We start from the raw sequence: 13,291 nt of genomic DNA, 5'->3' as shown, positions 1-13,291 counted from the left end.
AGTTACAGGAGGCTTAGTTTGATGAGGAGCATTTGTCTTCGGGAAAATGTAGGCACAGCTATATCATTTATTCAGCACTGCAGCATCCATCACACTCAGACACACCCAGAAACTGACACAGTGAATGGAGAATGTAAATAGCTGTGTTAAAAACAACTTTGTTTTCATTGTGTAACTCTCTAACAAGTATGTTTAGGCAACTAACTACTGTAATCAACAGCCCTTAACAAATACACCCCATGTGGGTATTGGGCACATCTCATTCATACCAGCTGGGTAGCTTTAACCAGTTCAGCCTGACTGAAGAGGCCCTTATTGCCAAAGCCTGGACCAAAGCCTGGAAAAATGTAATCTTATGTAGACTGGAATCTCATTCTTCATAGAATTCATATAACACTTAATAGCATAAATCATACCATGACTTGCTGGTCCTAAACCTTCCTTTACTCTCAACATATCTCCTCCAAAGTAATGGATGTAGCCTATAGTGTAGGATTACATAAGCATAGGTAGGACACTTATTCGTTGACGCAGAAGCCAGTCTGTTCCTGTTGGCTGAATAGTACACGTCAGCACTCAATTTTGTAGGTTACTCGTACGCTATACGGCAGATATGCCACGTTCACATACTAATGGTAATTCTGAAATTCAGAAATCTCCGACTTGCTAATAGGTTGTAGTTATACACGTGCCGCGTTTAACCAGTTAGAAAGTAGGATATTTTTGAGTTTTCTAGATCCGACTATCACTTGAACGCGGCAATAGTTCTAAAAAAACCTTACTTCCTGATAGCGGTTTACTGACACATGACACTCTGTTGGTAAGTCGACTCAACTACTGTAAATGAACTACCTGAATGGAAACAAAGCTAATATGTCTGACAATACATTATTTCATTATCTTGTTACTTTTCTCAGGTGATACCACCGAACGCTAAACTTCTAAACTGCAATAGCAACAGATGAACCGAACTGACAGATATTTGTGGCAGCAAAAGGAGTCATCATCAATACACTTTATAAGCCCCGCTGCCTCTGGGCTCTTATCGAAAGTTACAATGTTGCAACTGCAAGTAAGATGAAACACACGATGTGGACGCTTTCAATAGTCAGGTGATTCAAGTCATTGTTATTGTATTCAAAGTTTGCCTTTACCGTTACGAAAATGAGGTTACGATTCTTTAAAAAGAACCTGCTCATTCTCATGGGTGTTTCTTTAATTATTGCCACTGTCATGATCATAACACGTGTATTAATTTCTGATGAAGTCACGGGTGTTGTCGCTCAGGAAAACATGTTGTCTGATGATATGGCGAAGTTTCAGTATGGTTCTGTTCCTGAATTGATGAAGTCCGTTTACAATGCCAATTACCACCAATACGTTCAGAATGCGGACAAGTATCCTGGGGAGCCTAAACTGGTCCTGGTTATTCAGGTTCACAACAGACCAGACTACCTCAAAATACTCATCAAGTCATTGGAAAATGCAGCTGAGGTCCACAACTTTTTGCTGATTTTCAGCCATGACTATTTTTCAGAGGAAAACAATGACATAGTGCAAGGGATAACTTTCTGCAAGGTTTTACAAATATACTTCCCCTACAGCACACAGCTCTATCCCAGTGAGTTTCCTGGGCAGGATCCACGGGACTGTCCACGAGACATATCCAAGGATGATGCTTTAAAAACAGGATGCCTCAACGCTGAGCATCCAGATTCATATGGCCACTATAGGGAAGCCTCCATCACACAGACCAAACACCACTGGTGGTGGAAACTTCACTTTTTGTGGGAGCGAGTACAGGCTCTTCATGGATACAGTGGCTTCGCAGTTTTCCTCGAGGAGGACAACTACATCTTGCCCGACATCTACCACCTTTACAAGGAGATGGTTGGATACAGGAAGAGCAGCTGCCCTGATTGTGACATGCTGGCGCTAGGCAACCACAATGGCCTGGCAGAGTTTGATAAGCTCAGCAACAAGGTGCAGACTGCCGGGTGGATGTCTACTAAGCACAACATTGGCATGGGCATCTCCAGAGAGGTGTACTACAAGCTGATGGGTTGCAATGATGACTTCTGCACCTATGATGACTACAACTGGGACTGGACCCTCCAGCACCTGTCAGGGACTTGCATCTCCAAGCCACTCAAAGTGCTGGTGGCCCAGGGATCCAGGGTTCTCCATACTGGGAATTGTGGGCTGCACCAGAACAAGGAGGCCTGTCGGCCTGAGCTGGCCCTACAGAAAGCACAGGAGTCTCTTAAGCTTGCCAAAGTCTCCCTCTTCCCTCAGTCCGTGGCCCTAACAAACGCAGAGTCAATGGAGCACAAGGCTCACATGAAAAACGGCGGGTGGGGTGATATCCGGGACCATGTTCTTTGTAATAACTATGCTAAACGTCTATGAGCTAAGGGCTTCTAACTTTCATCTTTTTGATGTACTGAGGATTGAGGAAATAAGTGCCATTCATACATTCAGAGTTCCAATGACCGCATTGTGTTTTACTTGTGGTTTTTAATGAGGTCTTCCAAGGGTTAGCGAAATTTGGAATGTTTTGGTGTGTATGCAGCAGCATGATTTATAGGTTGGTTGTTATTACTGTTATTACCAAAAGTACCATGATTGCCAAATATATTTCTTTCTTTTTTTAAACAGATTATGCAAGCCTATTCTTATGGACTGTAACATCGTTTGCTTTATATTTTCTAAAAATGAAGACCACATTTTTGTTGAAGTAAAATGACTATGTTAGACTTCATGAAAATAACATACAATGTTTCAACGCCAGCAGCTAATTATTATGGTACACATAAATGACTTCATATTGAAAACAAGACTAAATCAGAGTGATACATCCTTGGCTTCGACTACATGTTAGATCATTGCCATTTCTATACATCCTTCAGAACAAATAAGAGAGTTGAGACATTTTCCCATTTAATGTGGTCACGCTTGTCCAACTTCAGGATCTCTTACCCATTCACACAAAATCTGGAATATAATATTTTTCCTTTAATTTATATGTGGTGCATATGGTACAAATAGAAAAATAACAGCAACAGTCATTGTTCGGTATGCAATGAACAAACCTATAGGTTATATTGTACAATAAAAGTGACAATCTTGAAATTACTTAGTAGTTTTATATATTTGTCAATAAACCAATGTTCACTTTGTATCTAACAATTGGTTTTACTTGTGAAATACTTACTGTACATAGTCATTTGTTTGACAAATGTGTGGGTACAATAAAACATGTTTTACATGGGAACAACAGGAATTTACTGATGTGTGTGTGTGTGTTTTAATTATTGTAATGGTTAGGATTTCTTATCATTATGACCTTAAAATGATGACCGACCTATTCTTGCTAGAGCAAAAGAGTGTGATGGGTCCACACTCAAAAAAGTGTTGCATAAACTTACTTAATAAAATATATATATATATATATATATATATATATATATTATATATATATTTGACCAACCAAACTTCTGGGAGAGCGCAATCCCCTTTTGATTACAAAGTATTCACCCACCTTGGCATTTTTCCTATGTTGTTGCCTTACAACCTGAAATTAAAATAGATTTTTCAGGGGGTTTGTATCATTTGATTTACACAACATGCCTACCACTTTGAAGATGCAAAATATATTTTTTTGTGAAACAAACAAATACAGTGAGGGAAAAAAGTATTTGATCCCCTGCTGATTTTGTAAGTTTGCCCACTGACAAAAAAAATGATCAGGCTATACATTTTAATGGTAGGTTTATTTGAACAGTGAGAGACAGAATAACAACAAAAAAATCCAGAAAAAGCCAAGCTTTGTGGAGTGTACGGCTTAAAGTGGTTTTATGGACAGATACTCCAATCTCTGCTGTGGAGCTTTGCAGCTCTTTCAGGGTTATCTTTGGTCTCTTTGTTGCCTCTCTAGTTAATGCCCTACTTGCCTGGTCTGTGAGTTTTGGTGGGCGGCCCTCTCTTGGCAGGTTTGTTGTGGTACCATATTCTTTCCATTTTTTAATAATGGATTTAATGGTGCTCCGTGGGATGTTCAAAGTTTAGGATATTTTTTTATAACCCAACTGTGATCTGTACTTCTCCACAACTTTGTCCCTGACCTGTTTGGAGAGCTCCTTGGTCTTCATGGTGCCGCTTGCTTGGTGGTGCCCCTTGCTTAGTGGTGTTCCAGACTCTGGGGCCTTTCAGAACAGGCGTATATATACTGAGACTATTTTTGTGTATGTCCATTACATGAAATCCAAATAAAAATCAATTTAAATTAGTTTGTAATGGAACAAAATAGGGAAAATGCCAATGGGGATGAATACATTTGCAAGGCACTGTAGCTATTTAAGTTTGAGCAAATATTTCCATGGGCTTCCACGATCTTCCTCTATTGGCAAACATTATTTTCACATAATTTGCCTAAAAGGGAAATATTTGTATTTCCCTCTCCTATGCCTGTGAATTTGACAATGTACCTGTATTTTTGAAAACCAGATGACATCATTGGATCTGTCTTTAAATAGAGGTGGAAATTTAACCTGCGGTGCTCTGATGAGTTTCCCTTCAGTGGTGGAGATGTGTAGGATGCAGTTACTTTTTTTCATATTTTTTCATCAGTGCCTCGTAGAGATGCCCCTTTCTGCTTCTTATATCATGTGTAGTTTAAGATTGCATATGCAATATATTATATGAATGCTGAATGCAAATTAATGCTAAATGTCATGAACGGTTACTCCCCCACTTTTTTTTTATTATAAAGCACAATATTTCAAAGATTTTTCATTTTACCACGGTTTCTTGTTGGGTGGATGATCCACATTCCTTTTGGGAAATTGCTTTATGAAATTATGTTCAGACAAAAAGCTTGTAGGCTACTATAGTTCTGTTATAGGCAGCATAGCTGTCTATTTGCTTTCTCATCTCATCATTTAATGTTTAACAATATGGGGAAATAAAAGATGGCATTGTCAACCAGTGGTTTGTAAATGGGCTTGGTTTGAATAACATGTCTCGATGTGAGCAAATTACTTTATGCCCAAAACTCTCCCATATTTGGTACAGTCTATAGTTTTAACTGGTTTATGATCAATTTTAACATTTTAACTTAGATTGATTAACATTACAGCTAGAGCTGAAAAACGGATCCTAGACCTGTCGCAAGAAGCAACGTATGGTCACATGACTCAATACGCTCTTTCCACTGGTCAAGAACCATTCTGTGTCTTTATTTCCGGAAGTGCATCTTCAGATTGTCAGAGTTCCTAGATCCAAGGTTCGTAAACATCACTTCCACAATATTGTACAAACTAGCTTAATGATCCATCATGAAAAATATCTGAATTTTGTGGTTTTAGATTTTCGATATTTTTAGTCCATTAGGCAAATAGCAAGCTAGATGCCAATTTGTTTACATTAGCAAGCTAGCTAGCTAGCTAACGTTAGTTGGAGTTGCTGTTGTCACATTTGGATATAGGTTACGTAACAACCCACTTATTAATATTCATGTCTATTTATTTTTGGTAACATTATCTAATAACATTATACGAACAATGTGGTGTGTAATATGTTTACAATAGCTACGTCGTCCTGAAATATGCTAACCCGACTAGCCTATATGGAAACTAATGTTAGTTAGCTACCTACGCTTAGCTATTGTAGCTAGCTAACTATTTGTGTGCTAGCTACAGTAGGCCATCAAGACAGTCAGTTGTTGATGGTTGTCATCAAGGCACAGCCAGCAGTTAAGATACGTTTACTGTCATAACATAAGTATTTTATTTGTAGCTAATCAGGCCGTTATATGTCCAATTATTTATCTATTGAATTGTTAATTGATGTCCCTGTGCTTCATCTAGCAGACATCCAGCTTTTACCATCCAAGCCACAGAATGACTCATTGGTTCCACCGAAACCCATTGAAAGCAACTGCACCTGTCTCCTTCAACTTCTATGGAGTTGCTGGAAGCCCATCAGCAAACAAGATATGCAAGTATGTAGACTTGGCAATTGATATCCATTCTTAGTATGGCAATTGAAAACAAGTTTGCTTACATGTATATCTTCCTCATCAGTGACTTGAGAACAACAAGGGCAAGACTCTTGGAGATGTTCACAGATACCACCTGCAATCCCGAAATCATGAAAAATGCCACCGATGCTTATTTCTCCCTCTTACAAGGTGAATTTTCTGTTTGTTTGTGCCTTTTTCTCCTCTGTCTTTAGCCGGGCTCACTGTTTTGTAGTGTTTTTGTGTGATCTTTTAGCTACGCTACGCTCAGCTCATCATGCTTAACTATTTTCCATGCGTTGTTATTAACAATTAGTTGGCGGTCTTTTGATTGACATGACACAGGATTCATTGCACCTCTGGATGGCACCACACAAGAGAACAAGCTTCGGTTCATGCAGAACTTCAAGTGGACTGATACTTTGCAAGGAAACACCCCAAGGTAAAGGCTTCTAGCCCATAGGTGGTTGGTTACCTCCATCAGCCCCACAGTCAGATCTCCAGTCAACCCATACATTTTAGTTACAATAGGCTTGTCTTGGCTCTTTTGCATTTCCTGCTGACCCTGTTTTATAAATGTGACGAGTGGCTCGATTCGGTCTTATGAAGCGAAATGTTTTTTACATTGGTTTAAAAGTAAAGACTTAGAGCTAGACAATGGTATATCATACTCCACCGTTGAGTAACAATGGGAAAGTAATTCTGCTTTGAAAGTTGGCTCTTGAATGTTTTGGTACACCTACTTGTTAGCAATTTATGTCATTCTTCAATAACACAAACTCCAAAGCAAATCAGAGGGAGGAAAATAGGTTTATTCAAAGAGGACAAATCATACGGGGAGGTAGATGGTCATTCTCCCCTGTCCTCACTGGTTCTCTCCAGCGATTCTCTCCATAACAAAGGGACAGCATGTAGTTTTATAACCCAGTCCTAGCCTGTGGTTGACCAATTAGAATTCCTTCCATTAAAACTAGCCAATGGCCAAATAACAAGTATCCTATTTTAGAAGATGTCTCTGAACCATTGATCAATAATTCCCTATTACAGAAAAAACACTATTTCCCTTAATCGTTATTACTCTATTGACTTCTCGTCCTTTTGACCTCTCGTCCTCTGTCTCTGCATTGTGTATTTATCTTTGACATATTCTTACATACTGGACAGCTCTTGTCTACACCATTCAGCATCGTTCACACCTTAAGTTAGCCAGTTAAAATAATGACCATATCATATAGGTGACAGCGTCTTAACTTCAGCTAATTTGTATTAATTATTACAGGAAAATAAACTCACAATCATTATTTACAAGTCATTTTAGAGCATTTTAGAACTTGGTCTCGTTGGCCTAACGTTATATCCTCCTTTGACTTTGGTGCAGGTCATGTTGTTTTTCAAATTACTGTCTCTGGTAAACACACACTATATCAAATAAAATCAGTGTATTTGTCACATGCATAGGATACAGAAGGTGTACAGTGGAATGGTCACTTGCATAGTGGAGTCTTTTGTTTAGACATCTAGCTAGCTAAACAATTAACCATATCAAATTGATTTTATTGGTCACATACACATGGTTAGCAGATGTTAATGCGAGTGTAGCAAAATGCTTGTGCTTCTAGTTCCGACTGTGCAGTAATATCTAACAAATAATAGATTTCCTGGGGTAACAGTGTAAGAATTAATACATAAAAAAAAAAAAAATACTTCATAGTTTACTAAGAACGCAAAGCGAGGCGGCCATTTCTGTCGGCACCAGATGTACTTGAACCATAATCCCAACTCATTATGTTACTACCCTGCATGAATCTGCTGGTAGCTAAACTAACCAACTATGACTAGCAAGGCAAATGGCTCTGAGATACAACTAATATTAATACACAGCCAGCTAGACTCTCTTAACCATATACATGGATGAATGCTTCTCCCTCTCTGTCATGGATGCCATGGTTGCCCTTATTTTGAAGATGTAATCTGGAGACAGGTGTTTTATACAACAGCCTTCTGTGTTCTCTTTTCGACTCCCTCCGCATATTTGCAATCAAACGGCAGAATTTCTCCATCTCCTTAGTTATCATACTCTGCTTCCACCGGACATTCCACTGATTTCAAAACTTGGTCCTCCAGGAAGTGGAGAGCATTAGCTAGCAACACTTTTGCAGTTCTGCGTGACGTCTTTCGAAAAAGCTGTGTTAGAAAGGATTACCTACACATACTGAGCAGCTCATGTTATAGACAGAAGCGTGATACATGTCAGCATGTCCAGCCCAGCCATTACCTCAGCCAATCATGGCTAGCAGGAAGGTTCCTGTTTTTTTTCTTCCCGTGGCTAAACCAACTAGGCTTGTAATTTTAACAATTGTATTCATATTTACAGATGGCATACACATTTGTTATTAAGACACATGAAAGTTCACATGTTCCAGAAGGCATTTCTGTCAAACACATTTTGATAGAAAATGTTTACATTCAAATGCCTCTCCTGTGAAGTGACGGGCGACATACGCCTCGTTTCCTGAAACAAGTCACACGCGTTATTACACCATTACTCAACATTCAACATTGGCATAGTTCTCTCACTGCAAACAAATGTCTCCGTTCATTATAGAAATACACACTCTCTCTCAATACTATTATTGTTATTAACATCCTGTCCCATTGCCTCTTTACAGTGCCCAACAAGATGCTATTTTTGAACTGATCTCCATGGCCTACAATGTTGCAATTTGGCAAACCAAGTTTGCCTCAAGACTTGCAGGAAAGGAAAAGTAAGTGTTTTATTTTCTGCGTTACAAATTTATCATACAATGCATCTGATTATGCAAATTAGGTCATTTATGACTTTGTCAATTCACACTCATTCTATTTACATATCAATATTGTAAAGGGTACACACTGACATTGTCATTTTCTTCCCTTTTCAGTGTAACAGAGGTAGATGCAAAAGATGTCCACAGGAGCCTGAAATTTGCTGCTGGGATTTTCAAACACCTCAAGGTGATAAGCTCATATTATCTATTATTATTATTATTATTATTATTATTATTATTATTATTATTATTTATTATAATAATAATACATTTTATTTTAAGCACTTTTCAAGACACCCAAAGTCACTTTACATAGAGATAATCAGCAAGTTAAAAAGTACATTCTGATAAACCTAACAAATATGGTTCCTATATTGCCCACTTTACATTAACCCCAACACATGGTGAACTATGTGAATAAATTATAGTATCATCAACCTGGACACAGGTCACTGGTTGTTGGTGCATGGTTGTGTTTAGCAGCAGACTCATTCTCCTCTCTGGTCTCTCCTCTGTAGGAGGTCCACATCCCCCGCCTAATCACCCCAGCAGAGAAGGGCCGGGACCTGGAACCCAGAGTCATCGACACCTACATTGTCCAGTGCCAAGCAGAGGCACAGGAAGGTAGCTACACTGGACCCAGTCAACTGTTCTGCTTAATGACTAGGGTCAGGAGCTGACAATGTGACTTGGCCAGGAAAACTTCTGGGGTCTTAGGGCAAATTCATGTTCCCATGTATTACTGTGTATGTGAGAGAGGGAGAATAGCCTACTTATGAAAGTGTTTGCAATTAATATGATATTAGCAATTATTAACCCATTTTTTTTCTGTTTGCAGTGACGATTGCCAGAGCGATTGAGCTCAAGCATAACGCCACTCTCATTGCAGCCTTGGCCTTCGAGACTGCAAACTTCTACCAGAAAGCTGGTAAGTATTTAGGTCTGTCCTGTCACTTCTTGACTTTGTTGCATTTTTGTAATGATCTTAAATTGTGTTAGAATGTCTGGATCTAACCACTGTTGGTCCTCCTGATCACTCAAATGAATGTTATCCTCTCTTTCTTCCCAGACGGCACACTGAACACCCTGGAGCCAGAGTGTAGCAGTAAGTGGAGGAAGTACCTCCAGCTGAAACAGCACTTCTACATGTCCTATGTAAGTCATTGAGCAGTTCTAGACAGTTGAGAGAAAGTCTTCGTTTTGTTTTTGACTGTTCTGTAAGTTTCGTGGTATACAATTGGTAGTTACAGTCTTGTCTCATCGCTGCAACTCCCGTACGGACTCGGGAGAGGCGATGGTAGAGAGCCGTGCGTCCTCCGAAACCCAACCAAGCCACACTGCTTCTTGACACAATGCCCACGCCTTAGACCACTGTGCCACTCGGGAGGCGAAATGCGTTTCTAATGATGCTTATGCCCTTCATTTGTCACTTTTTCAGGCATACTGCTACCACGGACAGACTCTCCTCTCTAGTGACAAGTGTGGGGAGTCAATAAGATCTCTCCAAGAGGCAGAAAAATGTTGGTATTTCTGTTCTAGAGATGATACATCATGTTTTGCTTTTTTGAAGCACTTAACAGGTGTCTCTTCAGCTTAAGAAGTGTAAATATTTACAGGTCTTGCTTACTGTGTTTAGGCTACTCCAGAGCCGAGACTCTGTGCAAAGAGTACCGTCAGACCAAAGGGCCGGGTAGCACGGCCAAGCCCTCTGAGCAGCTCTTCTTCACCAAGCTGGGTGGCTTGATCAAAAATACCCTGCAGAAGTGCGAGAGAGAAAACGGATTCATGTGAGTTAACACACACACACACACAGTGCGAGACACACACACACCTCCAGAAGAACACTGATTTGTTTAGAGTAAATAACATTAAGCAATTCTAGCATTTATACACAAATATTTCATTTCTCCAGATACTTCCACAAGGTCCCAGCCGAGGCGCCCCAGCTGGAGCTGAAGGCCAGTTATGGCCTTGCCGAGCCAATCTCTTTTGAGTTCCCAGCGCTCAGCGAGCAATGCACCCCTGAAGTCTACGCTACCTTTGACCTCACCAAGGGGGCCAAAGACGAGAAGGTAATGCTGGTCAGCCATTTGGCACTGAAACATAACTTGATTACTATAGTTTTTGTGCTCTGATTTTGTTTTGAAGTTGTCTTCACATATTTTGTGTTGTTACTGATAATAATCATATAAAGACAGTGATAGGGTTTTGTTCATTTGCTTGGCTGGGACAAAAGGTTTCATGTTTTTCCCCCTCACTATTTTGATTGCAGGCCAAACCAAAACGGGAAGAAGAGGTTATTAAGCCAATGAAGGAACCAGATTTGAAGCCTCAGAAAGATACAGGCTGCGTAATCTCGTAAACAACAGGAAGACACTACTCCCATACTGTACACATGCTTAAATTCCACCTAACAGAGATATGGAGTCCCATTTCCTTTCCATGAAAAGTAAACCATAGGAAAGTCCTTGTTGTTTCTTTGATTTATGGTAAAATGTTTTACATTATGCTGATATGCAGTGCTACCAAGCCAGACTATTCAGTCATTGAGTATAAAATGGCCTCTGAGAAAAGGTTATTGGTGATGGGGGGGATAACATAATAGATATCGGAGTAGAAATGTTAATCAACAAGGAACAGAAGAAAAGCATGGATTTATTCATCCATGGGCTTGTTTTATCTGTAGTGTTTTATGGTCAGTGATTTACAGTAGCATCTGTTGTACTTCATTTTATACGTAGCTGTTTTCATATTTTTTGGGACAAAATATTATTGGGTCAGACTTACAGCTGAATTGTTCTCTCACTAGTGCTGTTGGGGATTTTCTTAAAAGCCCCCGTCATATTGGATCTTTATTTATTGCTCATTTAAGAAACTGACAAATCATTTAGTAAGAACTTAACACTCCATGATGAATATCCAATCATTTGAGCAAATAGTATGTTTTCATTTATTTTATTTTTCTGTGTCTGATATTCTCTAATTTAATCAGTTTTCTTGCAACTGAAAGGACACTCTTGTACATACAGTATCATATTATTCATACTCTCTCAAGACACTCCATTGCTGGGTAGGGCCTGTATTTATTATAGTAACCATTGTGAAATATTCCCCTCTTTTTATTAGAGATTTGAGGACAAGGCGGTGCTTGTCTAGGGTCATAATAACCATAACAAGGCCAACTGTTCAGCAGGAACAGGGAACAACATCTGGAAAGCACTCAGGAGAGCGCAATGTGCTGAATGTTGCAGAAAATAAATGTAATTCATAAATCTGATATGAGCATGCCTGTTCTACTCAAAATGTTTTTCTGAACGTTCCATAACATTGTAACCTACGGATCTTCCTGTGATCTCAGAAAACTGTTTTAAATAACCCAGACTAGTGGCCATGGTTGCTGTTAAGACTGATTGATGAGCACAGGAACAATAGAATAATGGTTAATGAAGAAAGAAATTAAAATATGTCAATCATAACCTGCTCAAACCATTTCAGTGAAGAGAATGTTGTACTTTGGCACGTGGTCTTACACTATGTACGGAAATCTATCAAATTCATTTACTCATTTTTATTTTATCTGTAAATGACAATGATATACTCCATATGTATGCATAACTGTAGCTTTCAGAGTACTGATTCGCCATCATTTCCTAACAGTTTTTTAGAACTAATGACAACTAGCCTCTACTGAGGCAGTACAATAAGGGGACAAGTAACCACTAGTATAGTATACTAATTTGCCAATCAAGGAAGACAATTTTCCATTCTTTCTGTGCAACCTCAGAGTTCATTTAAATGCCTTTACATTTGAAATCTTATTTGTCACACACATGTCAGAACTCAGTGTAGATGTACTGTATCCAGCTCTAAATTAGAATTAAAATAACACATTAGGCTATATATTATCTTTACAACCCATTTTTATTCTTGGAACAATCGATTTTCACATTCAAGGACCAATTGTATTTATTTGAAAGAACACACGTCGTTTCCTGTATCAAAATGTATACACCAGTCTAACATAACTCTTCTTCAAATGGTGTCCTTCATTGAAAATGTGTTTCAAATGGAAATAAAAACATCAAGAAACCTGAATTACTATTTTATGTTAAGTTCAAACACTACATTTCCTGGTGTGTGTTGTAATTAGGGTTCCAAAATTTCAGGAACTTTCAAAATCCCTGGTTTTCCCAAAATCTCGGTTGGAAGATTCCCAGCATCAGGAGGAAATAAGCAGGAACTCCGGAATCCTCCAACCAGGATTTCAGGAAAAACTGAATTTATTGAAAGTTCCTGGAATTTTGCAACCCTAGTTGAAGTCATAGCCTTAGATAGACATCACATCATTGTATGTCCCATTATGGTTTATGTGAGGGCATGGGCATTGAGGCCATCTCCATTTTGAAGTAGTCAATTTTGTTCTACTTTTATGGGTTGGCAAACAAACTGCAACCTGTAGTGTGTT

General features: G+C 39.0%; 2 protein-coding genes across 4 annotated transcripts; both read left to right on the top strand.

Moving 5' to 3' along the window:
- The first annotated feature begins 529 nt into the window (after positions 1-529).
- LOC106571466 (alpha-1,6-mannosyl-glycoprotein 2-beta-N-acetylglucosaminyltransferase) lies at positions 530-3,287 on the top strand. The gene is made up of 2 exons (XM_014144605.2): positions 530-820; positions 918-3,287. Exon 2 carries the CDS (start codon positions 1,165-1,167, stop codon positions 2,407-2,409), a length of 1,245 nt encoding a protein of 414 aa, XP_014000080.1. The 5' UTR covers positions 530-820; positions 918-1,164; the 3' UTR covers positions 2,410-3,287.
- A 1,907-nt stretch (positions 3,288-5,194) lies between these two features.
- On the top strand, positions 5,195-12,921 carry brox (BRO1 domain and CAAX motif containing). 3 transcript variants are annotated; one of them, XM_014144293.1, is made up of 13 exons: positions 5,195-5,284; positions 5,871-6,001; positions 6,084-6,190; positions 6,365-6,461; positions 8,689-8,784; positions 8,941-9,013; positions 9,345-9,450; positions 9,665-9,754; positions 9,896-9,981; positions 10,265-10,346; positions 10,463-10,613; positions 10,739-10,898; positions 11,099-12,921. In XM_014144293.1, the coding sequence occupies exons 2-13, from the start codon at positions 5,901-5,903 to the stop codon at positions 11,186-11,188; spliced, it is 1,239 nt and encodes a 412-aa protein (XP_013999768.1). In that variant the 5' UTR covers positions 5,195-5,284; positions 5,871-5,900; the 3' UTR covers positions 11,189-12,921.
- Positions 12,922-13,291: the final 370 nt, after the last annotated feature.

Source organism: Salmo salar, chromosome ssa15 (genome assembly GCF_905237065.1).
Source record: "Salmo salar chromosome ssa15, Ssal_v3.1, whole genome shotgun sequence".
NCBI lineage: Eukaryota > Metazoa > Chordata > Actinopteri > Salmoniformes > Salmonidae > Salmo > Salmo salar.
This window is presented reverse-complemented; position numbering and strand designations above follow the sequence as displayed.

What these genes read in the sequence shown, in the direction of transcription:
- LOC106571466 (XM_014144605.2), top strand. Translation starts at nt 1,165, where the DNA reads ATGAGGTTACGATTCTTTAAAAAGAACCTGCTCATTCTCATGGGTGTT.
- brox (XM_014144293.1), top strand. Translation starts at nt 5,901, where the DNA reads ATGACTCATTGGTTCCACCGAAACCCATTGAAAGCAACTGCACCTGTC. An exon ending in TCAGCAAACAAGATATGCAA is followed by an intron (nt 6,002 to 6,083) that starts GTATGTAGACTT and finishes CTTCCTCATCAG; the next exon opens with TGACTTGAGAACAACAAGGG. An exon ending in GAGAGAGAAAACGGATTCAT is followed by an intron (nt 10,614 to 10,738) that starts GTGAGTTAACAC and finishes TCATTTCTCCAG; the next exon opens with ATACTTCCACAAGGTCCCAG.